The sequence below is a fragment of the Rhamphochromis sp. 'chilingali' genome (assembly GCF_963969265.1).
Source record: "Rhamphochromis sp. 'chilingali' genome assembly, chromosome: 21".
Classification (NCBI taxonomy): domain Eukaryota; kingdom Metazoa; phylum Chordata; class Actinopteri; order Cichliformes; family Cichlidae; genus Rhamphochromis; species Rhamphochromis sp. 'chilingali'.
In genome coordinates this window covers 2,918,573-2,945,894 of record NC_137949.1, presented here as the reverse complement: position 1 = coordinate 2,945,894, position 27,322 = coordinate 2,918,573, and the positions used below count along the sequence as shown (strand labels likewise).

General features: G+C 40.7%; 2 protein-coding genes and 1 long non-coding RNA gene across 3 annotated transcripts in view; 1 reads left to right on the top strand and 2 right to left on the bottom strand.

Annotated features, from left to right (window-relative positions):
- The window catches only part of gabrr2a (gamma-aminobutyric acid type A receptor subunit rho2a), a 77,829-nt gene that overhangs the window by 31,362 nt on the left and 19,145 nt on the right, over window positions 1-27,322 (bottom strand). The window contains exons 3-4 of the mRNA XM_080871168.1: window positions 1,632-1,699; window positions 461-684 (exon numbers count right to left, since the gene is read on the bottom strand). Of these exons, the coding sequence (XP_080727294.1) occupies window positions 461-684; window positions 1,632-1,699 (292 nt within the window). The remainder of the gene's footprint in view (window positions 1-460; window positions 685-1,631; window positions 1,700-27,322) is intronic.
- Window positions 15,658-19,868, bottom strand: LOC308389742. The gene is made up of 3 exons (XR_013970320.1): window positions 19,228-19,868; window positions 18,146-18,244; window positions 15,658-18,011 (listed from the first exon to the last, which is right to left on the bottom strand). It is a non-coding gene; the product is annotated as an uncharacterized lncRNA (long non-coding RNA).
- On the top strand, window positions 20,685-26,117 carry LOC308389675 (uncharacterized protein). The gene is made up of 8 exons (XM_080871158.1): window positions 20,685-20,706; window positions 20,807-21,223; window positions 21,307-21,532; window positions 21,625-21,774; window positions 22,472-22,689; window positions 22,778-22,931; window positions 24,669-24,778; window positions 25,683-26,117. Exons 2-8 carry the CDS (start codon window positions 20,930-20,932, stop codon window positions 25,992-25,994), a joined length of 1,464 nt encoding a protein of 487 aa, XP_080727284.1. The 5' UTR covers window positions 20,685-20,706; window positions 20,807-20,929; the 3' UTR covers window positions 25,995-26,117.

Below are 27,322 nucleotides of genomic sequence, written 5' to 3'. Positions count from 1 at the left end.
TGTTGTGATTGAAGAAGTTAAATAAAAATGTCAGTCATCAATTCATGCATCACCTCATGTCATCATAACAGAGGTCTGTCTTCCAGGAAAGAACAGTTTAAAATTAATGTAATATAGTATTGGCCATACTATATGATGTATTGCTTGTCTTTGTTTAATAATACAGAAGACAAAGACCTTAAAAAATAATCGCATATCGCATCGCAATCGCAATATTGGGGCAAAAAATCGCAATTAGATTATTTTCCATAATCGTTCAGCCCTAATTTTAATTAACCTGAGGCATAATTACTCCACCAATGAGATCTATTGATGTTTGAAAGGAAAATTGCAAAAGCTTCCAGATCGCTTTTCAAGAAACTTGGAGAGGAATAATTTGAATAATTCAATTAAAAAATACAATTGGAGGCTGATTCAAATATTGATCTGTCAATAAATCAGATGCAGAGATTCTACAGACCTCAGGCTGTAAAGCACATGTCCATCAGGAAAGACCCGGAGCATGATATTGTCAGTAGTCGTATCGTGGATAAAGGATCTCTTAGAGTGGACAAAGAAGACATCAGGGACCCAAATCTTCTTCACCAAACGGCCATCAAACGTCATACTCTTGTTGGTGCTGCTGGTGAAGGACAGACGGTCATCCTTCCAGTAATGTCTCAGATACAAGGTCATGGTGAAGTCCTGGTGGAGTTAAAGAGTGTAATTAAAAGACTGTAAATGTGGAGATTATGTAGTGACTGAGTGAACGAAACACAAACATTTACCAAATTCTAATGTACCAATTGCACTCATCAAGCCATGCCAATTTTCTCATTAAATAATCAAATTGAGAAAGCTACAGGCATTCCAATCCCTCTGTTGCTTTTGTGTTAAAAATATCATTGGCACCAAAGGAAAAAAAGAAAAAATATATTTCCAAGTTTTATGGTAAGATGTATATCTCAGGCATACTAATAGAGAAACAACAACACTAACAAACAGTAACAAAGTGATTGACTCAATTTCTTTAATATCCTCTTATACATGAACCCACAAGGTATTTATCATACCAAAGCAAAAGTTTAAAGTGTAAGGGAGTAACCAACACTGGTTTTAAAGTAGATCTCGGAAAACTCTATATTCTAATGGTTGTTCAATGATACACCCCTCTGCAACCCATATCTATCTTGATTTTCTATTGTTTTTTATGTTGGCAGAAATCAATTTTACAGCAATTTTATTGTTTTAAAAGTATTAATTTCTGATCCTAACACAATACACCTACATTGTACTTGCTGACCTCATATTAAATTTGTATGTAGACTATGTTTCATTTCTGTTTTCATATTTAATGTTTTCTTTCAAACCATATATGTTATGTTTATGTTTGGTTTTAGCTTATGTTCAAGTTTTCTCCTTGGGATGAACCAGTTTTTGTCTGATGGTGTGGCTAGGTCTGAAGTGTACTGGGATGTCGTGCTTGGAGAACATTCTCCTGATTTTCATGGATAGATCTTTTACATAAGGGATAACATGGTTGTTTCTCTCTTTTCATAAGTTGTTTCACATGTTTTCTTTCACCCAACCTCAGCTCACCACCTTGGTAACAGGGCTGCCTCTTTGCTCTTTGTGGTGTGTAGCCAGCTTACCATATCAACTTCAGAGATGCTGTCCAAGCTCTCCACCTGAACATCCACTCCAACAGGGATTGCAGGACCTGCCAAACAAAATTCCATCATGACCAAATACTGTAGTAGACTATATAGCCTAAAAACACACACATCAGTAGGGATGGACATTAATAATGATTGATAACAACTGATTGCATTGTCAATATCACTTATTGATTCATTTCCTTACGGATTCTCCATGGCTCAGCTTTGAGCATCACCACCATTGCTAAACAACATAGACCTTGCATCTGTTCAAATTAATTGCATGTTGTGTGGTCAAATGTTTGGGCATGTTGAAGGCATTTGCCTTTTTTGTTGTGATCAGTGTTGGGGTCATTATTCAAAAAAGTAATTATTACACATTTTAAACAAGAGGAGTCATTACATCTACGCCTGTCCTATTTGGCCAAAAGGTTACGCCCACCTGTAAAGGAACAAGTACTGGTGGGCAAAATCTCTGGCTCTCTCAGTCCTCTGCACCTCATGATTCATGGGAAGACCCACTCTGTCCAAGCGCTTATTGATTTGGGTGTAGAGCAGTGTTTCATTGATAACTCCCTGGCACAAAAATGAAATATTTCCAAACTCAGCCTCGTGCCATCCAGGTCACAGTTTGAAATGGTCAACACTTGCTCGATGTCACTCTTAGAACCAAACCCAAACCCTGTCCCTTTCTAGTAATCACACAGAGCGTTTGTATGGCATTATTTTTGTGCCTCTATTCTGAGCGCACGTAAATAATTTTTGCAAGAACAAATGTTGCATTTTGAGGAGAAAATTATTTTGAGTGAAAAAAAGCTTAATTTGAGCGAAATGTAGATAAATCCAGTGGAGTGGTTTGGTTTTAAATATATTAAAACCAACGATGGTCTTAAAAAAATGATATATTTTACAATAAAATAAAATAACATGCTAACCGAAAATGGTTTTAGCTAAACTTTGGACAGTGTTTCCGGAATGCAGTCAATAGCGAGCCAATTGGAGACCACAACAACCAATCAGAATTTTTGCATCCAAGTCTGTGAGTGGTTGGTTTTGTGGCACATTTATAACGGAGTACAGAAAGAGTTGAGCGTGCAGGGAGCAGAGATGTTGAGAGCTGGAGCGACACTCTGAGAGCAGGTCCACAGATGTCTGTCAGCACACAGAGCAGAGATCTGAGCAAGAGCAAATGCCAACAACTGAGGGAGAGGGCTGTAATTGTGCATGTATATGGATAGTAGCAAACACTGAAACACATTTCTTGCACGCAGCAATGAATTTTCTTCACACAAAATATTCTCCTTAAAATGCAATATTTTTACTTGCAAAAATTATTTACGTGCGCTCAGAATAGAGGCACAAAAATAACGCCATAGTTTTGGGCCATCCTTAGCTACAACTACACATCCCCTGTATCGATTGGAGAAAGGATTGCATCTCCTGTTGAAGTAATGACTTCCACATGAACCATCTAAAATCTGTTACTCTGTCCATTCCATTAGCACTCTAACTCCATCACTGCCTCTCCTGATCTGGCAGAGGTGTCCAGGAATCATCTGGCTCTGTCTCTTCCCCCTCACGTATGATTGGAGGAGGATTCTCACTTTCCTGCAACCTCTCCTCCAATCTCTTTTGGTGACCCACACTAATTAGGGATGCTAGAGAGTATGTTTCAGTCTATTTAACCTGTGTGAAGAATAAGTCTGCTAGTTCCCCTCCTGTAGGCCTGCTCAAACCCCTTCCCACTCCAGGGTGTCCCTGGTCTCACACCTTTCCTTAACTTTGTGACTGGTCTGCCTCCCTCAGGTTGAAACACGGTAATCCTCACAATAGACGATGGAATATGCCCACAATTGCCCGACTACCTTGCCCCCCATCCTGTTCCCCTTCGAGGTCTCCCTGGGCTACTACCCACCACTCTTTCCAGTAATAGAAGGTCAGCACACAGTCCCGTCTGCACAGCTGCCACTAAATCAAGATACTAGCCCCCCTTCGAAATCGAGGCAATGATTAATCCTGTCTCTGCTCACCCGAAGTTACCCTGCAATATGCACGTACACAAGGTTTTCCATGTCTCCCAGCTCAAATCATACCTCTTTAGACATCTGTCCCCACCAGTGTTGGGGAGTAACGGAATACATGTACCACCGTTACGTATTTAAAATACAAAATATGAGTAACTGTATTCCGTTACAGTTACCGTTTAAAAAGGTGGTGTTTAGAATACAGTTACTTTGTTGAAATAAATGGATTACACTGCGGTACTTTCCTGTTTCATATTGTCACGGGTCAGGACTGTTTGGTTTTGTTTGACAGCTACGGTCTGTAGTTCCAGGCGGCAGTGTTACGGTTGCCATGGTTACAGGGTGACGCTCTCGCTCTGCGTGTTTCCTGGGTGAGAGAGCGCCTTTTTGTTGTTGTTGTTGTGCTAAGCTAATAGGCAGAATGCTACAGCTCTAAAGAATGTAGCCTGATGGGCAGTGTAGTCCGTGCTGCAGGGAGAATGGACTGCCATACCCGTTATGTGTCTGTGAGCGAGGAGGGAGAAAAAGGGGAGTGGAAAGGTACGAGTTGTCATCAAGCAAAAACGGGAGCTGGAAGCATGTAAATATAATAATAACCACTGCAGCCAAGAAGAGTGCCTGACGAGCCCAGTTGTAAGTAAGCTATTAAGACTCGACTGTACACCGTGTTCGTGTTTTCCTCCGAAAACAATAAGTTCTGTTGGAGCAGCCTTTCAACGCCTCTCTCTGTCTCTCACTAGCAAAGTTGACCCCCCCAACAAAGTAAAGCTATTTTTCAGCTACGAGCCCGACACGGAACCGTATTAGTCAGAGGTCCCTTTACTACGGGTTCGGAGCCGCAGACCTTCAGTAACAGTAATAAATCACACAGCAATAGTACATTCACGTAGTTGTAAAATGCATGATAATATGTTAAGTAATCCAAAGTATTCAGAATACGTTACTCTCATTGAGTAACGTAACGGAATACGTTACAGAATACATTTTAGGGCATGTATTCTGTAATGGAATACATTTTAAAAGTAACCTTCCCAACACTGGTCCCCACATATTACTTTTCTTAAAAAATAATGCATTATGTTACTCAAAGGAGAAAGTAGTTCATTATATTACTCATTACATTACTTTCATTTTCCTGTAAAACAGCTGAAAAGCATTGTCTCATAACTACCATTTAACAATAGATGGTAAATGGCCTGTATTTGTATAGCACTTTTCCTGCTATCTGCTGGTCCGGATGTCTGTACTATTGAGCCTCTGCACAAGCTCTGTCTGCAGCGCTTCACCACCAGCATAGACTCCAAAGACCCTCTGGTAATATCTGATAGTTAGGCTATATTCTGACCATGACCTCTCTTAGAAGATGGACATTCTAAAAGCCAGAGAGTGTCTGCAAGACCTCAGGTAGTATAGAGGTCTATATAAAAACAGCCCTCGGCGCCTTTGCTGTTAACCTTAGTAAACACTTTCCTGTTGACTTTGTGAGCTCAGTCACTAATTTCAAGTTTTACTGAATACACCGTGAAGTTAATTCGGGTCTGTTTCAGACTCGGAGAGTAGCATAAAGTAGGGTTTGCTCATTTACTAACAACTTGTGACAGAGAAATCATTATGAACTGAGCATGCAGCATTCTGCAGTTTCAGTCATTTCAACCTTGTGTTTTGACAATCAGTGCTTTTTGTTTGTTTTCTTTAAAAGGAACAATGTATACAGTGTGGCAATGACCATCTTTCATATACAGTTTGTGCCTCAAAGTGTTTTTCCGCCACATATTTCTGTTGCCATTAACTAGACCAGTGGTAAATGGTAAATGGCCTGTATTTATATAGCGCTTTACTAGTCCCTAAGGACCCCAAAGCGCTTTACACATCCAGTCATCCACCCATTCACACACACATTCACACACTGGTGATGGCAGCTACATTGTAGCCACAGCCACCCTGGGGCGCACTGACAGAGGCGAGATAGAAACCAAGGCTACAGTCCTACAAACTAACAAAAATCCTTATCCTAATGAGGAAACATACATGATCTTTCTCTTAGTGCTTTGGTATGAACACAAAACTGACAACAAAAAGCAAAGATGACAACCAGCACAAAGACACTTCAAAGTGATCGCCACAGTGATTCTACTGTAGAAACATGAGCAGGTAGAAACAGAAGCTGCATGGGAAGTAAGTGAACTAGGGCTGCAGCTATTAATTATTTAAGTAATCAAATAATTTATTGATTATCCCATATATTAATTGAGTAACTGGATAAGAAGCACTTTTGTCTTATATATATATATATATATATATTAAAAAAAAAACACCCAGCACGCCCCTGCGGGCGGTTTATCCTTCAAGCTCGGGTCCTCTACCAGAGGCCTGGGAGCTTGAGGGTCCTGCGCAGTATCTTAGCTGTTCCCAGGACTGCGCTCTTCTGGACAGAGATCTCCGATGTTATTCCCGGGATCTGCTGGAGCCACTCGCCTAGCTTGGGAGTCACCGCACCTAGTGCTCCGATTACCACGGGGACCACCGTTACCTTCACCCTCCACATCCTCTCGAGCTCTTCTCTGAGCCCTTGGTATTTCTCCAGCTTCTCGTGTTCCTTCTTCCTGATATTGCTGTCATTCGGAACCGCTACATCGATCACTACGGCCGTCTTCTTCTGTTTGTCTACCACCACTATGTCCGGTTGGTTAGCCACCACCATTTTGTCTGTCTGTATCTGGAAGTCCCACAGGATCTTAGCTCGGTCATTCTCCACCACCCTTGGGGGCATCTCCCATTTTGACCTCGGGACTTCTAGGTTATACTCGGCACAGATGTTCCTGTACACTATGCCGGCCACTTGGTTATGGCGTTCCATGTATGCCTTGCCTGCTAGCATCTTGCACCCTGCTGTTATGTGCTGGATTGTCTCTGGGGCATCTTTACACAGCCTGCACCTGGGGTCTTGCCTGGTGTGATAGACCCCAGCCTCTATGGATCTTGTACTCAGAGCTTGTTCTTGTGCTGCCATGATTAGTGCCTCTGTGCTGTCTTTCAGTCCAGCTTTGTCCAGCCACTGGTAGGATTTCTGGATATCAGCCACCTCCTCTATCTGCCGGTGGTACATACCGTGCAGGGGCCTGTCCTTCCATGATGGTTCCTCGTCTCCCTCCTCTTTCTTGGGTTTCTGCTGCCTGAGGTATTCACTGAGCACTCGGTCAGTTGGGGCCATCTTCCCAATGTATTCTTGGATGTTCCTTGTCTCATCCTGGACTGTGGTGCTGACACTCACCAGTCCCCGGCCCCCTTCCTTCCGCTTAGCGTACAGCCTCAGGGTGCTGGACTTGGGGTGAAACCCTCCATGCATGGTCAGGAGCTTTCTTGTCTTTATGTCAGTGGCTTCTATCTCCTCCTTTGGCCAGCCTATTACCCCAGCAGGGTACCTGATCACGGGCAGGGCGTATGTGTTGATGGCCCGGATCTTGTTCTTACCATTCAGCTGACTCCTCAGGACTTGCCTGACCCTCTGCAGGTACTTGGTGGTTGCAGCCTTTCTAGCGGCCTCTTCATGGTTCCCATTTGCCTGCGGGATCCCCAGGTACTTGTAACTGTCCTCTATGTCTGCAATGTTGCCTTCTGGTAGTTCAATCCCCTCAGTTCTGACTACCTTCCCTCTCTTTGTTACCATCCGACTACACTTCTCCAGTCCGAACGACATTCCAATGTCATTGCTGTATAGCCTGGTAGTGTGGATCAGTGAATCGATGTCTCGTTCACTCTTGGCATACAGCTTGATGTCATCCATGTACAGGAGGTGGCTGACAACTGCTCCGTTCCGTAGTCGGTATCCGTAGCCAGTCTTGTTAATGATCTCACTGAGGGGGTTCAGGCCTATGCAGAACAGCAGTGGGGACAGAGCATCTCCTTGGTAGATCCCGCACTTGATGGTAACTTGTGCTATGGGCTTGGAGTTGGCCTCTAGTGTTGTACGCCACATCCCCATTGAGTTCCTGATGAAGGCTCTTAGGGTCCCATTGATCTTGTACAATTCTAGGCATTCCAGTATCCAGCTGTGGGGCATTGAGTCATAGGCCTTCTTGTAATCAATCCAGGCAGTGCACAGGTTGGTCAGTCTGGTCTTGCAGTCTCGGCTGATTGTTCTGTCTACCAGTAGCTGGTGTTTTGCACCTCTGGTATTCTTGCCAATTCCTTTCTGTGTCCCGCTCATGTATTGACCCATGTGCCTGTTCATCTTAGCCGATATGATGCCTGACAGGAGCTTCCATGTAGTACTGAGGCAGGTTATTGGTCGGTAGTTGGAGGGGACCGCTCCCTTCTTGGGGTCCTTGGGGATCAGGACCGTCCGACCTTCGGTTAGCCATTCCGGGTGTCTCTCGTTAACTAGCAGCTGGTTCATTTGTGCTGCCAGACGCTCGTGGAGTGCAGTCAGCTTCTTCAGCCAGTAGGCGTGAACCATGTCGGGCCCTGGTGCTGTCCAACTCTTCATACTGGAGACCCTTTCTTGGATATCTGCCACTGTGATGGTTACTGGACCCTGTTCAGGGAGGTCGCTGTGGTCTGCCCTCAGATCCACTAGCCACTGAGCATTGCCGTTATGGGTTGCATCCTTCTCCCATATGCTCTTCCAGTATTGCTCCGTCTCCAGCCTTGGTGGTGCTGTTCTCTTATTGTTCCCTTGCCACTGAGAGTACACCTTTGCTGGTTCTGTGGAGAACAGCTGGTTTATTCTCCTGCCTTCTATCTCTCTGGTGTACCTCCTCAAGCGGCTGGCCAAGGCTGTGAGTCTTTGCTTGGCAGTTTCCAAGGCCTCAGGTATGGACAGCTTGCTGTATTTCTTAGGCACCTTATTTGTCGCACCTTTCTGCAACTCTGTTAGTTGGCTAACCTCCCTCCGTGCTACTTTGATCTTGCCCTCTAGCCTCCTTCTCCATGGAGGGTACTGCCCCTTGTGGCTGTTCAACTTGTAGCCAAGCATCTCACTGATCACTGCTGCCGTATTGTAGATCAGCTTGTTAGTGTCGGTAATCGTGGTTGTAGGTATTGCCCGTAGTGCTGCATTAACATCATCTAGCAGACCTTCTGAGGGTACTTCACGTAATCTTGGTAACTGGCTACGGGGGATCCAGGTTTCAAGCTTGGCCATGATCCTATTTTTCAGGTCAGTTCCTCTCGCACTCAACGATCCTTCTCCTATCGCACTTGGGGCTATGTACCCAATCTCGGGTGGGGGTGATGATATCTCCCCCCTGACCTGGCGTCCTGACTCCTCCTTGCCGTAGCATTTGTGTTGTACCTCGTCAATCTCTAGCTGTGAGAGCAGTCCCTTCTTTCGAATGTTGGAACACTGAGCTACTAGTTGTTTCGCTGTCATTGTGGATGTTGGGTATCGAAGAATCCATAGGTCCCTCATCCTATTCATGTAGCCCCTTCCGCCGGGGTTACTTGCGTAGTAGCATTCCAACAACGCCCTGTTTTCGTCCCTTGCCCACCGATGCCTTCTTGTTCCAGTAGCCCACTTTTCGTCAGGGTGCCCTGGTTCCTCAACACCTGACGCGGACCTTGTTGATCCGGGCGACGTCCGAGCCGGCATGCCTTCATATTTATCTGTCTCGCTCATGTCTGCGGTAGGCTTGCTTAGCATAGGGGGTCTAGCCTTAGGACCCTTACTGGATACAGACGCCCCAGGCAGGAATCGAACTTGCGATCCTCTGTTCCAAAGGCGTGTAGTTTAACCACTACGCTATCCAGCTGCTATATATATATATATATATATTAGGGGTGCAACGATACACAAAATTCACGGTTCGGTTCGATTCGATACTTTGGTGTCACGGTTCGATATTTTTTCGATACAAAAAAAATGTTCATGCCTTTTTAATTTGTCATTTATTAAAATTATAAATATATATTTTAACTCAAAAGTACAGTTTTTAAATTTAATGTTGCTGAAACAAAAGTAATTAAAAAAATAAATATATCTCAGGGCTCTCAAAATTTCAAAATCCCTGGTAGCCCTTCGGGCAGGGACTCTTCAGTTTTTGGTAGCCCAAAATAAATGTAAGTGGCCCGAATAAAAAAGAGAGCAATTTTTTGATTGATGTTTTGTTTCCTTTACAATATTATACTTTAATGTATAATATTGTAAAGGAAACAAAACATTAATCAAAAAATTGTTGAAAAACAAATTACAACATTGTATAAAAATTACAATCATCAACTCAAATACTTGGTTCTAATTGAACAGAAATTTCTATGAACTTGTAAGAACTGTGTAGGACATGAATCCGTCTGTGTCAGATCCTGAATTTGAAATTTCCACTGAAGTCACGGGTAAGAGACAAGTGGAACCAAGATCTAGGCCATTTGCTTTTTGAAGTTTGCAAAGACTGCTAAATTTTGCCAGTGGTAGTTCACTCTTTGCAACATAGTAGCTGTTCTAAACAGATTTTTCAGGTTTATTTTTAGTATGTTATTTGCAATTGGTGTTTGTTCTGGGAAAGATATTGCAGACTGAGCAATAATGCATTTCTTGCATTTCTCATGGGTTCTAATGGGGGCCTTTCTTAAAATGACTGGTCCCAGTAACAAAGGCGCTTGTCGACTCAGAAATCGAGAGAAAACCAACAACACACCCGGCAGAACATTATGTTATTTACACGGGTGCACATAAGTGGTCCGCATGTGCGCATTCGCTGTCAAAATAAAAGACACGCACCAGATAAGAAGTTGCAACGCGCGTTTGCGTCCATATAAAAAGCACTGTTTTTGTCCACTAGAGTGGGATTTTCACGGCACATTCCGCACCACATCTCTGTGCGTTCATCATTTGTTTGAAGCCAGCTCACCTCCTGCAACCACTTTTCCGAGAATACGCGCTTCTTTTGTGGTTGGGACTCCTTCTGACATTTCTTTGGAGGTGGAGGAAAACCAAAGTAATTGCTTAAAGGAGCTTCTTCGACATCTTTAAGAGTTTTAAACAAATGTCTGTCCTCCTCCAGAAAATCTTATGTATGCAAGCACGCGTTGCAACTTCATATCTTGTGCGTGGGTTTTTTTTGACAGCGAATGTGCACCTGCGGACCACTTATGTGCAGCCCCGGTTATATAGCTCGTCATATTGCAGCCACAGAAATTCTTTTGTCCAAGAAACCATAAAGCTGCACTTTCTTTTTGCCTTATAGTCTGATTTGTCATAACTTTTCCGTTTTGTGGTAAGCTTTTCTTTGGCTGTCACTTCTTCACCCTGACCTGTCTTATTTGGCTCAGCAGAACTAAAATATATATCCTGCTGCTTTTACACACATAACGGTCAGCGATTCTCTGCGTGATCAACCTCTCATATGTTTAAGCTTGCTGCGGGAGATTTCACTTGTCATGTTTGCATAGTAAGCTAACGATTGATAAAACGATGTCAGAGGAATTGGTGCGCAAATTATCATCACTCACCAATCAGTGCTGTCGCTCTCTATACACAGTTTGCGATTGCAAAGTGAAAGCAAAAAACAAGCGCAAATTCAAACGCGATTTCAATATGTCACATATTAACAGTGGCTCACCGATGCCAATGACATAATTACCCAGCTACATTTCCGAAAGAATGCAAAAGCATTGACATATATTTTTCCTTCCCACAATAGCCCGATGGGCAGGGCAGAGATAGATTTTGGTAGCCCGACTGGAAAAATCGCTAGCCCCGGGACCTCGGGCTAGCGATTTTGCAAGCCCTGTATCTGATTGAGGAATCACTCATCTTTGGAAAAGAGAGTTTATTACAGAGAAATGGCTCTTTCCAAAATAAAAGCTATACTATACGCTTCTTCTGGGCTATATTCTCAGCAGCATATTGTAGCGGGTCAGGGCTGTTCGGGGTTCTGTTTGTACAGTTATGTTTTGTTTATGTTGCCATAGTGACGGGTGACGCCCTCTCGCTGCGACGGTGTGTCCTTCCGGGGTCAGAGGGCGCCCTGTGTGTTGTTGTTGTTGTTGTTGCTGTGCGGTTGCCGCGCTGAGCAGTTAGCTAGCGGCAGTGTTCTTCTGCAGATGTCAATAAACGGCTGTGCTCCCTGGCTAGCACGCGGGAAGCAAGACCAAAGACACCTCCGTCTCCTCGTTGTCTGAGCTCGCCACATTGGTGTCAGAAGTGGGATGATGGTGGCACCCCATGTTCTGACCCGAGTGACTTTTCCCCCGCCGGTCGTGACCGGCCGGTGCGCCAAAAGAAGGCACCTGGACATTTGCAAAGTGAAAGCAAAAAACAAGCGCAAATTCAAACGCGATTTTAATATGTCACATATTGACAGTGGCTCACCGATGCCAATGACATAATTACCCAGCTACATTTCCGAAAGAATGCAAAAGCATTGACATATATTTTTCCTTCCTACAATAGCCCGACGGGCAGGGCAGAGATAGATTTTGGTAGCCCGACTGGAAAAATCGCTAGCCCCGGGACGTCGGGCTAGCGATTTTGCAAGACCTGTGTTACAGGCATGGCCCTTTAAGGATGAAGCCTGATGGGAAATGTATTCGGGATGTGTGTAGCGGGACTGCCTGGTGTGTGTGTGTGAAGAGAGAGAGCGGAGAAGGGGGAAAGTAACGGTTAGCTACAGAAGAGACGAAAAGAAAATAAATAAAAGGAATATAATAACTCCCTCGACAGCCAGAGTTGTGTCGGCGATGCTCGCTGTGAGTAAACTGTTTCAGCCCACTGTACGCGGTGTTCGTGCCTTAGAGAAGAAATAAAGTTCGGTGAAGCAGTTTCCTACGCCTCCTTCGATCTTTTTGCTAGCGGAGTTGACCTGTATAGTAAGCTGTTGCCGGCTACGAGTCAGTTACGGAACCTTCAAGTAACTGCCAGAGGTTTCCTTACTACGGTTCGGGGCCGCGGATCTGGCGCGGTAACACCTGTATCTGATTGAGGAATCACTCATCTTTGGAAAAGAGAGTTTATTACAGAGAAATGGCTCTTTCCAAAATAAAAGCTATACTATACGCTTCTTCTGGGTTATATTCTCAGCAGCATATTGTAGTGGGTCAGGGCTGTTCGGGGTTCTGTTTGTACAGTTATGTTTTGTTTATGTTGCCATAGTGACGGGTGACGCCCTCTCGCTGCGACGGTGTGTCCTTCCGGGGTCAGAGGGCGCTCTGTGTGTTGTTGTTGCTGTGCAATTGCCGCGCTGAGCAGTTAGCTAGCGCAGTGTTCTTCTGCAAATGTCAATAAACGGCTGTGCTCCCTGGCTAGCTCACGGGAAGCAAGACCAAACGATACCTCCGTCTCCTCCTTGTCTGAGCTCGCCACAATATTAAACATATCAGGTCCCCATATGGAGAATCCTGTGCTAACGGCTGTCTAAATGACTCGGGTAAAGTTTGTAGCATGCATGCTTGTTGTTTTTGTCTGCTTCCACTTGTCTTTGCACTAGGATGATGTCGGCGTAAATGTGCAGTCATATTCGTTGTGTTCCCACTAGTGCTGTCAGCGTTAATCTCGTTGAAATGACCTTAACGCCACAACACGGCAAATCTCCGTTAACGAGCTACCCCTGCATGGGGCTAGACGGCCAACACGTTAACGAGCTAACTGAGCTAACACACTAGTTCCCACCCATGTAATTGAGCATTGCGTGGCACATCCAACATACTGTTTTACTTTAGTCCATGACGCGCTTACCTTCAGGGTCATACATCACATGAAAACCAAAATAATTCCAAACGCCAGATCTGAATGAGGGTGGGGGAGGTTCAATTTGCCATGTTGCAAGGAGAGCTTAACTTCTGTCTCGCTAGCTTGCCCTGCGCTCTTCCTTCTGACAATGCTGTCTGTGTTGAACGCTCAGTGGATCTGCGCTCGACAGTGCAGCCTAGGCGGAGTAGTCGAACGCAGATTCACTGAGCGTTCAACACAGACAGCATCGTCAGAAGGAAAGTTGATAAAATAAATTGCAAATTTTGTATTGTTCGATACATATGCGTACCGAACCGAAAGCACTGTATCGAACGGTTCAATATCGATACGAGTATCGTTGCACCCCTAATATATATATATATACATATATATATATATATATATTCCAACAACGCCCTGTTTTCATCTCTTGCCCACCGATGCCTTCTTGTTCCAGTAGCCCACTTTTCGTCAGGGTGCCCTGGTTCCTCAACACCTGACGCGGACCTTGTTGATCCGGGTGACGTCCGAGCCGGCATGCCTTCATATTTATCTGTCTCGCTCATGTCTGCGGTAGGCTTTCTTAGCATAGGGGGTCTAGCCTTAGGACCCTTACTGGATACAAACGCCCCAGGAATCGAACTTGCGATCCTCTGCAACCACCAAGTACCTCCAGAGGGTCAGGCAAGTGCTGAGGAGTCAGCTGAATGGTAAGAACAAGATCCGGGCCATCAACACGTACGGTAGAGGACCCGAGCTTGAAGGATAAACCGCCCGCAGGGACGTGCTGGGTGTTTTTATATATATATATATATATATAAAATAAAAAAAACACCCAGCTCGCCCCTGCGGGCGGTTTATCCTCCAAGCTCGGGTCCTCTACCAGAGGCCTGGGAGCTTGAGGGTCCTGCGCAGTATCTTAACTGTTCCAAGGACTGCGCTCTTCTGGACAGAGATCTCCGATGTTATTGGATCGTTGAGTTGACTCGGTACAGCCCCAGCTGTGTGTGTGTGTGTGTGTGTGTGTGTGTGTGTGTTGCTTGCCAGACTAATCACTGCATCTTTTTTTGTCAGTATCTGGGAACAGAGTTTGTCACGGGGGCGGAGCCACTGTATAGATGGGGTTTGGAGTTTTCCCGATTCACGCCACGGACACGAGCACTGTGTGGGATTTTGGTAGAATCACAGGGCAGCCACAGAGCGAGGACTGTCACTGTTGTCATTCACCTTTTGCACTGTAAATAAACTCATTGTCTCTTTTGGAAAAGTCCTGCATTTGGGTCCCGTACTTACTGTGAACCTGACATGCATACCATTTTATACATATGATGACTTTGATTATTGGGCTTTCTTTACCTTAAAATATGAAACACCTCGAGGAGACTGTTGTGATTTGGCGCTACATAAATAAATTTGAAATAAGGCAAGACAAGGCAAGTTCATTTATATAGCACAATTCAACAACAAGGTGATTCAAAGTGCTTTACAGAGACATTAAAAAACAAAAACAAATAAAAAGCATGATTTAAAATTGATTAAAAAAACAGTAGATAAAATCAGAATAGTAGATAAAATCAGTAGTTAAAATGTAAGTTTTGAAATTTAAGCTTAAATGTGTGGATTTGGTGTTTTATTCAAATGCAGCTGAGAATAGGTGAGTCTTCAACCTGGATTAAAATTTAAATAACTGAACTTCAAAAGTACTTCGGACTAATGCTTATTCCAATGACCTTGATAAAGTCTTACTTATACCTCACCTTTTTTTTCTTTATTGCCATAATAATGTTTACTATTTTAAGAGTTTGACAGACCTTGGAAGAAAATCAAATTAGATCAATTGATCCATCCATTTTCTTAAATACTTATTCATTTCAGTTCAGTTCCAGGTAGACAGTGCCAAATCAAACAACAATTGTCTTAACTGCCTTTATATTTGCAAAGTATTAGACGTAACAGTAAAAGGAAATTGAAAAAAGACAAGCATAGCGAGACCATGAACAACTAAGAACAAAAACAATAAACAGGAGAAAGTACACTGCAAATTATCTGGTGCTTGCCATGATTTAAAATCCTATTTTTAGACAGGCCAGATTATTTGCCTTGTTTTAAAAAAAGATTTACTTGTTTCTAAGTCTAGATTTTAGATAATAAACTTAAATTGAGAATAACCATATAATTGTGTCTATATTAGTACAGAAATCCAGAAATGGGAAGAATAGCTCTTAAAATAGCCTACATTAGGTCTCTCACCAGATGTCTCTCAAAATATCACTTGTTTCAAGATAGAGTGACAAACTCAATTTGCTTGATTTTGGAAATTCACAAAAGGCACCTGTTGAAAATATGATTTATTCAAAATCATGTCTGACTTCAAAGTTGTACATATAAGGGAAAAAAATTAACCACAATTTATGATACAAATCACATTTCAAAGACAGCTGTTTGTCCCAGCATGCCAGCATTATGTGGTACAACATTGACATTGGTTTAGCGAACATTTAATGACTGTCAACTGATATCATCACAAACTACACTAAGCCAATACTTGGTGCAACCCTAATCTTAAGGGTGATTTCTATGGGAAATAATATCAGAAAGACTGTATTTGATTGGCACAAACACACTGTCCCTAAAACTAATAGAAAAGTATGAAGTATAATCAATGAGCTCATGGGCTAATTCTGTAGCTTGAGCAACAATGGGCACAGTTACTTCATATGCCAATAAGTCTTCATTTAAATTCAAAGTTTCATAGCGTTGGTACTCAAAAGCAATAAAAGATGAGTCAATCAAAAAGATATCCTTTATCAGTCCAAACACAGGGAAAGTGCCATCCACATCTGCAATAATCATGGACTTCCCAGCAATGTATTTATTGCCATTTAGAACATACCATTTCACTGAGACAACAGACTGCATGACATCTATTCCAAAAAATTCTTTAATTTTTTTCCTAACATATTCATTATTTTTAACAGCTGATACTGGCCCAAATTCCTTTTCTTTTGCAAAAATAGGATGTTCAGTTCCTATTTCATTTTGACAACACTCAAGAAATTGATTGTGGTTTGCTAGGGATTTACAAACATTTTTAAAATTTAACTTAGAAGCCCACTGTTTAAAATAGGAGTGCTTTGCCTCAAAGCGCATGCACATACTCCTTATTAAAGGTCCAAGGGATAAGATTTGACTGGGAAGATGCAACATATAATGTTGCTTAGGTATTATATTGGCTTCGGGAAAAAGTTGCTTGAACTGATACAGGTGTTCTTCAATCATACTTCTCAGTTGCAATACAGTTTGTAAAGAAATAATGGGAGCAAGAACTATTTGAATTATCATAATTAACTTTCTAATAAATACAACATACTCACTCTCCACACCATACAAAAGAAAAAGTAATATTTTTAAAAGAATTAGCATCTGTCCACAAGACTGTTTCAATTTGTTGTCGTTAGCCACTAAAGTGCCAAAGGTAATAGGACATGGTTTATCCCGTATTTCAAGAGGTGAGTAAGGAAAATTTTGAATGTCTGAATTAAACTTGTCTAATTCTAATTGTCCTGAGAGAATTAGGTGTTTTAATACAAATTTAACTTCCATTGATGCAACACCTTCAAAAATAACATGCATTATATCCTGTGGAGTTTGTTTGATCAGGTCAAATGCAGGAACATCAACTAGTCTGCTTCTTCTATTAATTCCATAAGTAGTTTTGAGGGATGCTTTCAATAAATCTGTGCTTGCTTTATCTATTTCAAAACACTGCCTCATGTGTTTCTCCAGAGTTCTTTGAACAAACTTCTTCTCAAAAACACTTTGCATATCATCAAAGTTGCATTCACAGTGTCTACATTTGCTATAAGCAAAACCAATCCCTTCTTTAAAGCCAGCAATCTCATGCTGGGCTAGCGTGTCTCCGCAAATGGCTATAACAGCACCAAACAATTCAATTTCACCATTTGACATTTCAATCCTTACACCATTGTAAAGCAGTGATAGATCTTGAAGTATTCTTTTCAGTACAACATCAATACCCCACTGAGAAATGTCATTTGCTTTAGCAATAGCAAGAAGTCGTATTGCAGCTAACTTTGACCTAAATTTTGGATCAATATTTCCTAAAGTATAATAAAACATGACCAATTTGTTTGCAGAAGCATGGGACCCTAAGGGGTTACATATTTCAATTTCATCTGTGTACAGTATTAATTGCAATGCATTTGGCCTCTGAGAAAACAAGGGGTGAGATGTAAAGAGGGACCCATCTCTAAAATCATAGAAGAATCCCTCTCTGCTTCTTTGTGGTGCAGTGTTCAACATGGTAAAGATTCTCTCATTAGTCATTAACTGCTTTAGACTTTCAATTAATGGTACATAGTAAAAACTTTTGTTCCTTAAAGACATGACCCTTGAAAGACCTTGCTTTACCCAACATATCTTCTGGGATACTACTACTTCCTCTGCGTTGACTTGACAGAACATTTCCCCTATGGCTCTACTCTGTCCATATGCAATGGTGGAGAAAGGATCCATGAATTTATCAAATGTAGCCAAAGCCTCATCTTGAAGCTGAGTGGTTCCCTCGGCATTATCTTCAAACACTGTCTTCATTCTTTCCTTGAGCGTATCCAAAAGAACAGCCTGATACTGTTGCACTCCTGAGATGATATGTTTGACCGTTCTCTGTGAAAACATTTGAAATAAAAGTAACTTATTCTGCATTTATATAAAAAAATAATAATTCTGAATTCCATTATGAACAAGTAAGACATTGATTGCCTTATGTAATGTATTGATCCATTAAGACTATAACATACCTGTGATAAGTGGCACTGTTCTTGAACACAGATAGCAAAAGCTGCAGCAGATCTGGTAATATCATGTCTGGTAAAGGATGTTGTAGCAACAGCTTCTTCCTTTAGAGCAGAAAAACAAAGTTACTCCAAACTCCTGGCCAATTATAGAAATTCTTACATAACAGGTATAATCAGTTACACCTAATGATTGGTCCACTAAAAAACAAAGTGCATGACAGTGACTAGTGTTACAGTTGTGAATATTCAATATAATATAAGATAATATAATATTCATTCTTTGGAATAAAGAAAAAAGAAATGGAAAAGAAATCAAAGACAAAGAAACAAAAAAAGGGGTTGTCCATTGTTTTGATGAGGCTAGGGATTGGATTCATGAGAATAAGATTTTATTTTTTTAAATAATGAATTTTTGTTCGCACTTAGATTTTAGTTTCTTTACATGTTTGTTGTATTTATTAAATTATTTATGTATTTTTACATCACGTAATTTAGATTTGCACTTAGAATTTATGTTAGTATTAGTATATGGATATATTTTATTGTATGCATTTATTAATTTATTTAATTTTCAAGAAAATCATTCTTAGCCATGTTTTGACAGTATTTCTGGCCAACAGATTTTTTTACAGTGCTTCGAAATACTCTGTGTCTTACCTGAAACCGTATTCACCACTTATAATTCCTACGAGATACCCAAATTGCTGCCACATTGAACGATTTAAGCGCGCTGAGAGTGTCTTTGATGCAAACTTCACCAGGAGACATGCCAGCCGCAGAGTGTGTGCCTTCTCCGGCTGCAGCATAGCCTGTACTATCTACACTGAACTGCTATTCTGTTTATTTATTTTTTATTTCATCCTGCAGAATGAAATTGTGATTTAAAATCCAACCATAGTGGAAATCGCTTGTAACAGATTGAAGAACAATATCTAGCGGTATAATATCGCGAGATCTCGTTAAATTTCTCTTGATTAAAAATGGAGAAAAGGATTAAAAGTAATATAGGACCACATACGAGGAGTTAGACATAGCTAAATTTGTCATCAGAAGCCACACTACATTTTATTTAGTTTAACACTTACCGTGATCGGGCTGTCAACAACCTGAGGCTCCTGCACTTCAGGCAAAGATCCACCAGTTGATATTTCCACGGTGCTGGTTGTTGTTGCAGTACTACAGTTGGCAAAGACTGAAACACCAACATTTTCCGATCCTAAAGAGTGGGATGTTGGGGGGATCCTCCATCCTCTTGGTGGGCTTCCATTCGTCAAATACAGAGGGTGCGTCCGTTTAATGTGGCGAAAGAATGAGTTAAAAACTCTGAAATCTTGTTCACAGCCATCTATTCCACAGTAAACCCAAAAATCCTGCCTTCGACCATGAGCTGCATTTATGTGGCTAAGGAGCACCTTCAGAGTTAAAGAAACAAAGATAAAACAGATCATACATCTCCAGAGCGCCATGGTGAACTGTTTTCGCGCTGTAGCAATGCAGCTTTACTTTACCGCTCTCCACTGAAGGCCACAGATGAGAGTGTGGGACCATGGGAAAGGTAGGCGATTTTAAAAATATATGTATCCTTAATTATCCAATTTTTCAGGTTTAAATTACATCAGTTATATTTATTTTTAGGCAATAAGTGTTTAAGACTGAATTTATATTTTTATTTTCTTTTTTTTTACTTAAAAAAATTTAAATATAAATAATTTTCTGCATGCGCATTCTCAGTTCCGGTCGTGACGTTACTTTCACGCGGGACAAACTCTTTTCCCCTGCTTTGTTAACCATCAGGACCGTTAGGAAGATCAAAATTATTTATCTAAACAAAGTGAACAGTAATTTAAGGTTGGTAACATTAAGTTGATTTGAAAAATACTATGGTACAACGGTGTTATTAAGATAAAGTCGTGTTTTGTGAGGGCTGCTGCTAGTTAGCAATCTAGCTAATGTGTTAACTTTAGCTAAATGATCTTATTTAAGCTGTAGGATATTTCCAGGCACTGTGAGTGGAGGCTTTGGAACGAACTAGAGAACTGCTGTCACGGCATGGACAAGTTTGACGATGCCATACTGTCTGTGTTGCAGGGTAAGTCTTATTTTTCAGTTATTTTGGTACGTTAGCTAAGCAGCCTCAGCATCTGTTAGCATCATTTCTGAAACTTGGAGCTAGGATTGTACTCTACTCTGAACTTTATCCACATTATAGCCTTGAGCTGTCTTTGCCTAAATAGACTTGGAACATCATTCTTGAAGACACCCAAAAATAGTTTTATTGCATTCCCAAATATTTGATAAACTGTTTTAAGTTTGACATTTTATCCTGTTAATATTACTTATTGCTAAAATACATTTACTGACAAAAAATGACCTCAATATGTAGTAAGCCACGCCCAGGAAAAGAGAAATAAATATCACTTTTGAAGTTGTTTTTCTCTTTTACAGCTGCGAATATTGATGAGGAAACTTTGAGAAGCTTTACCCGGGATGACCTAAAGGATCTTTTTCCGGGCCATGAAAATTTCTTCCATAGAAAGAAGATTTGGGATTTTATCAGCCAAAAGGTAAACACATTATACCACTAAGAAGATGATTACTGTCCATATTGTCTAGCATTAACTTGCCTAATTGTGTATTTTTGTTTATATCCCACAGCTGTTATAGTTTAAGAGTACTGACCAAGATGCCAACACTTTCCATCGAAGCGAGAGTAACCCCTTAGGCTTTGATGTGTCACAATGTCAGCCTCAAACTTCCACTCCCATTTCCTACACTGCTGACAAAAAAATGAAAATGCCAGACCCACCAGAGTATGTGGTGTATACAGATTCAGAGTTGGACATGGTGCGCAGTCAGTACTTTGCATTGCTCCACAGTGGAAAGGAAAAGGACTGTAGGATGTCGAAGGAGCTCTGTTGCAGACTTGTAAGGAACACAGTCACCAGCATGGTTGCAATCCTCCGAGCTAGTCCCATGGGGAAAGAAGTAACATACCCCTCCAAACTCGAAATGAGAGCAATGTCACAGAAGATTGTCGACTATTACCCCATGTTACGTGATGCTGACACACACATGCCATACGTAAGTCATTCTTTACCCACTACAATATCTAAAATTGAGTGAGATAATAAAAGGATGTACAAAAATATATTATTTTACCACAGCTGACCATCTACACCAAACTGTACAAACGACTCCAAAATATGAAGTCTCCAAGGAAGAGGCAGGGCTCCATGCCACAACGAGGCAGGCCCAGGAAGACTCTTTTCAGCTCAGATGACACAGACAATGGGACTGAAGGTGACCTAAGTGGTGAAGCAAGTGGTTCAAGTGACTGTACCATACTTCTTGAGAGCAATGATGACCTCAGCGAGGATAACTCAAATGCAGGTGTGTACTTTGGTCTGCTGTACTAATGACTTTTGGACATCTAAAACTTCAAAGAGACCACCCATTCTGTTCATCTTCTGTTTTTTCCTCAGAGAAAGAATCCCAATTGCCGCTACCCTCCACTGTACCAACTACGTCAAACAATACTACGCTGGCTTTACCACTATTATTCAAGTCAGCCTCATGCTCTGCACCCAGGTCTGATATAGGTCCTTCAACTGCACCTCCAGATGATGTTGTTGGTAAGTCCACCATCACCCTTATCTACCTCTCAGTCTGACTGTTCCTCTTACAGCTCTTTCCAAAATATGGTTGAAGCAATGAACCCCGTTCTAAGTGTTTATTCCATAAATCATAGTGGTTTGTCATTAACTCGAGTTGGTGTGTAAAATCAACATATGATAGATCCCTCATTCCAGTTTGCCAGTTAGCCATAGTAAGTATTTTACCACTTTGTGTTGTAATGGGTGTTACTCAGTGCTAATTATTTACACATGTAAATCCTCATGCTGGTCACATCTATCATGCCTTATCACAGTGTTTCTGTCATAGATCAAATTACCTAAAATATTTTTATCCATCAGCTCATAATCACTGTTCACACTGATGTGAACGATATACACAGTAAACAACCTTTACCTTATTTTCACCACAGTTTTATTCACGGGCATCTTAAACTTTCGTTTTAATATTTGATTCTGTTCAAACTAACAATTAACATAAATCCATGATCATTATAAGAAAAGGACACAAAGGGAAATGATCAGGACATATAGGGTCAGTTCATTACTCAAACATATTTAACCTAAACATTAATTCTCATAAATATTATACTTAAAAACAACCATGCAACCTTACTAGAAATGACTGATTAGAAAAATCTGAATTTAGTGAAGTCTAGTTACACCATGTCTTACAATTGCTCTTTGCTTTCCCTAGCAGACCATGACAGCCTGAAGATGCAGGCAAGACATTACAAAACCTTGAGCAACATGTACAGGAAACCCAATGCAAAACCCAACCAAAGTGACGTTGCTCAAATTTTGGACCTGGAGTTTGAGGCCAGACGAGCTTTTATTGACGCAGATGTTACAAGGGAAGAAGACAGGCCTAGAAAAATACTTGAAGCATACCCGTGCTTCAAAGACATACGAAATGTAAGTTCAACTACCTTCAGTTAAATTCCTTGCTTTCTCTGGATAGGTTTAGTTAGTTCTTGACTAACTGAGCACAACTTTGTCATAGGCGATGGATGAACTGCGTCGCATCATTGGTGGCTCCAACTGCAAATACATAGATCAAATGAAGGGTCGATGGGCAGAGTTTTGTTCGAAGGTGCAGTTCTATGGCATTTGGAAGAAGGTCCTGAAACCTCCTCTCCCCTTGGATGTACGTGGAGGTAAGTGGCCTTTGCATACATTAAAATCATACATCAGATATGTTCGGATTGCTTTGTTGTAGGGCTGAACGATATATCGCATTTGCGATAATATCGCGACATGATCAAGTGCAATTTTCTAACCGCAAAGGCTGCGATTATACTCTGGACATGTCCAAATTCATGGGCTGCATCCTCCTGAGGCCGCATTTGTAGACCGATTACGTCACAGCGACGCGCCGAAGGCTGTCCAAATTACTACCATATCCCAGAATTCATAGCGCGGCCCAGCCAAACTCCAGTTTCCAACAATGGCGGCCGCTACTAAGTTTTAAAATTACTCATACTAATCTTTCTGGGTCACAAAATAAACTTTTAAAATATTTTCAGGCGAGAAAGTAGTTGTGTAAACATCGAATATCTGCTCGGTTTATCAAGATATCCCATATTTGCAAAAGTGCTTCGACGTTTTCAGAGGCGTCTGCTACCCACCAGCTCGACAGCTAGCCGGGAGCTCGAGGGTTACTGATGCGGCCGAGAACGGCACAACTCCCGGCACATCATTTTCAGATCACCGCGGAGTTTCGCTGCTCGGGTTAAACGTAATATATAAGTCACTTAGACAACCTAAAAATGTTATTGTTGGGCTTTTTTCAGTGTTTTGTTTGTTCGTGAGTAAATCGGTTTGGCTGAGATTAAAGTTATTAGATTAGATAAAATAAAACTTTATTAATCCCCCGGGTGGGTTCCTCCTTGGTTTTCACACAGCTGACTAAACGTCAAACAGAAAACTTATTAAACAGAAGTATGAGACAGTCGAGAATTTACACCAGTGTCTGGTTATATTTTAGATAGCAAGAAGCAGACGGCCGAGTTTATTAAACTCCACCGAGACAGCGGTGACGCTAATCAGAACTAGACCGTCCAATTTCACGCCTTTAAACTTTAAAGGCGTGTTTGTGTGTGTGTTTATACAATTGCTATTATGTTTGCACTTTATGTGTAATGTTACTGACTGCAGAGATCAGTAAGATGTGTGTATTTTTTATTTATTAGTTTTATTTATTTAATATTATTTTTTAATTGAATGACTGTCTAGTAGTTCACAGATGTCGAAAAACTGAGTGTGGTAAAGCCACTGATTTTTTTTAATGTATATTTCTGCAATCTGCACATTGTACTGACTTTCATTTTAATGTTTACACCAGGGTTCCTTGTCAGCACTTTATGCTCAGATGTTTGTAAGCTAAAAATAAACTATTGTGTATGTTCAAATATACTGTTGTGATTGAAGAAGTTAAATAAAAATGTCAGTCATCAATTCATGCATCACCTCATGTCATCATAACAGAGGTCTGTCTTCCAGGAAAGAACAGTTTAAAATTAATGTAATATAGTATTGGCCATACTATATGATGTATTGCTTGTCTTTGTTTAATAATACAGAAGACAAAGACCTTAAAAAATAATCGCATATCGCATCGCAATCGCAATATTGGGGCAAAAAATCGCAATTAGATTATTTTCCATAATCGTTCAGCCCTACAGCAGGGATAGCTCAGTAGGTAAAGTGGTCGCCCCATGATCGGAAGGTCGGCGGTTCGAATCCACTTAACGGCTACCCTGAGGTACCCCTGAGCAAGGTACCGTCCCTACACACTGCTCCCCGGGCGCCTGCAAGTAATTTCCCCATGGGGATCAATAAAGTATCCATTATTATTATTATTACTTTGTTGAGATACTTTTCTCCGTTCACAGTGGATTTTACTGTCACTCTCTTCAATGCACTTCCATCTCTTTTTCCTTCAAAAACTACACCACCAAAGCGGCTGGGAAGTGCCAGTGAGGCTCTCCTTCATATCCTCAAGGTGCGAACAGCTGCAATACCAGCCACTGTAACTTGTACTCCATTTACTTGTATTGTTATTATTAATATTATTATTTTGCTTTTCCTGCTTAATAAGAGTGGGTTGAAGTTCAATTCAGCAGGGATTAAATTACTCCTTAGTCAGGATTTCTTAATTGTTATTCAAAACCTACTCCAGAGAGGCAGCACAGAGCAAAAGCACATTGCAGTTAGGATACAAGTAGAAGCAGTAAAATGATATATTTAAAAAGGCCTTCAAAAACTAGAATATGTAAAACAGTTAAAAGAAATAGTTTTAAAAAACAAATGAGGAAAAAAAGCACAAATAGACATGATAAAAATGCTGCAAACTAGAGAAAATTCATGCTCAGAATTAATACACAGCAAAATCTCCAGTGTTAAATTAACACTTTTGACAGTGTTATATGTTTAAAAGTAACCTAGTCAGTTTTGAAGATTAACAATGACTAACACTGAGCAGTGCTGATTTTCTAACACAGGAAAATAAATCAAAATGTTAGAAATATTCCAGTGTTAGAAAATCAGCACTGCTCAGTGTTAGCCATTGTTAATCTTCAAAACTGACTAGGTTACTTTTAAACATATAACACTGTCAAAGTGTTAATTTAACACTCAACAGTGTTGTATTTAACACTCAGAGGTGTGGACCCATATAGACACTCTGTAGTGTTAATTTAACACTGGAGATTTTGCTGTGTACATTTCCAAAATTTCATATTCATGTAAGTCAGATATTTTACATTTATTTCTTCTATTCCAACAGTAAATCAGTTGGAGCATTCTAAACTCTTGATATTGCTTTTTGTGTCTTAAGCTGTTTGGATGCACAGCAACCCTTTCATTGAAAATCTTGAAGAATTTGTCCTTTTTTTGTGCTTTTCTAGCCAGGTGAAGATGCAATGCTATACCTGGAGAAGCGGCCTCTCTCCTCCCCAGTGCTGCTTTTTGATGGAACAACCAGCATTGTTGCTGTAGGAAACATACCAGTGACCACTCTCCCCTTGGAGGATTTCTGGGAAGGAATGTTGGTGTTGATGGCATATTACTACACCTTGCACTTAACATACCCAAAATGTGTTGCAACGGTCCTCTCTGTCATACAAACTGAGGTAATCACTGATGCCATCCATGATCAAGATGCCACTAGTGCATATAAGAAAGCAATAGCTGAGTGGAAGTCGTTCTTTGAGAAATAGGTGAATACCAAGCAGGATTTTATCAGGTCATTTGCAGTTTGTTTAGTTTTGTAGTACGTTTGTACAACTTTGTTCCTAATTTGCCTAGCAATGTCCTGAGAAACGGCTTTACTTATAATGCTTTACAAATGAAAGTTGTTGTTGTTTTTTCTTAGTGATACTTTACCTGAGGCATGTAAAGTTTTAAGTCAGTAATGCCATTATTTACAACATTGTGAGACTATGTGACTGTCACAAAAGTTTAAGGCCAAAAATGTAACTTCTTTTCTCTGTTTAGGCCTTTTAAAGGGTTGATTTAGACTTTTAGGGATTGTGCAGCAGCCCTATATTGTTTAAATAAAGGATTTTGTTCTCATGAGAGAAATAAATGTTGACATATATCACTCTTGCCCTGGTTGTGATTTCAGTAGAAGCCAAGGAGTATTCTAGGAAAAAGGTCTGTTTTAAGGTTTTTTTGCCTGGATTTAATATCGATTCGGCTCTATTTTAAGATAAGCCAACCTGAATCAAGAAACAAATTAATCATACTTCACTAATATTGAGTAGTTTTTCATAGTATTAGAACTATTTTTCTCGTTGCAGTGCATTCATTTGCTGCAAGTAAGAATTCAAAACATAAAAAAAGACTGTAATTTAGCATATTTAACTTACTTTTGGGACTTGATATCAAGTAATTTTATCTTAAATTGAGCTTTTTAAAGCTTATTTTAACCCTCTTCAATTCTCAAATGTGTTCTTTTATTTCTGGATTAAAAAATCTTATTTCAAGATTTCTTATTAAGTAAAATAAACTTGCTGCATGGACAGATAATTTCACTTGTTTTCAGTGCTTTTTGTATCAAATGTAGTATTTCTTTCCTAAATATAGACTAGCCATTTTTGCAGTGTAGACAAAAATAGTGAAATGCAATAGTTGAACATACAGTCAGGGAAAAGGAGGAAAATGTAGAAAAAAGGTCAGTGCAACATGGGAAGTCTCCCAACAGCCTGAGCCCATAACCTGTCACCTGTCCAGCCCTAAATATAAGTTTTATCAAAAAGGAAAGTATAAATGATAATTTATCAAGGAATAGTGAAAACATATCCTTGTGTCACCATGACTTATTACTATGATGGAGAAAGTGTTCATAAACATTGGAATTTCTATCAAACACAGAATTTCAAAGTACCTTCAATAATACTGAATGTACTTTCACAGCCAGTTTTGGACCACTTCTCAGTTCCATGTCTGCTCTTAAATTGGGACAAAGTGTCACTGGTGAAGCAACAGCTGTCTGATGGCGTAACAGATTGGTGCCTGTGCTAATCTAAGCTGTAAACATGAGGAA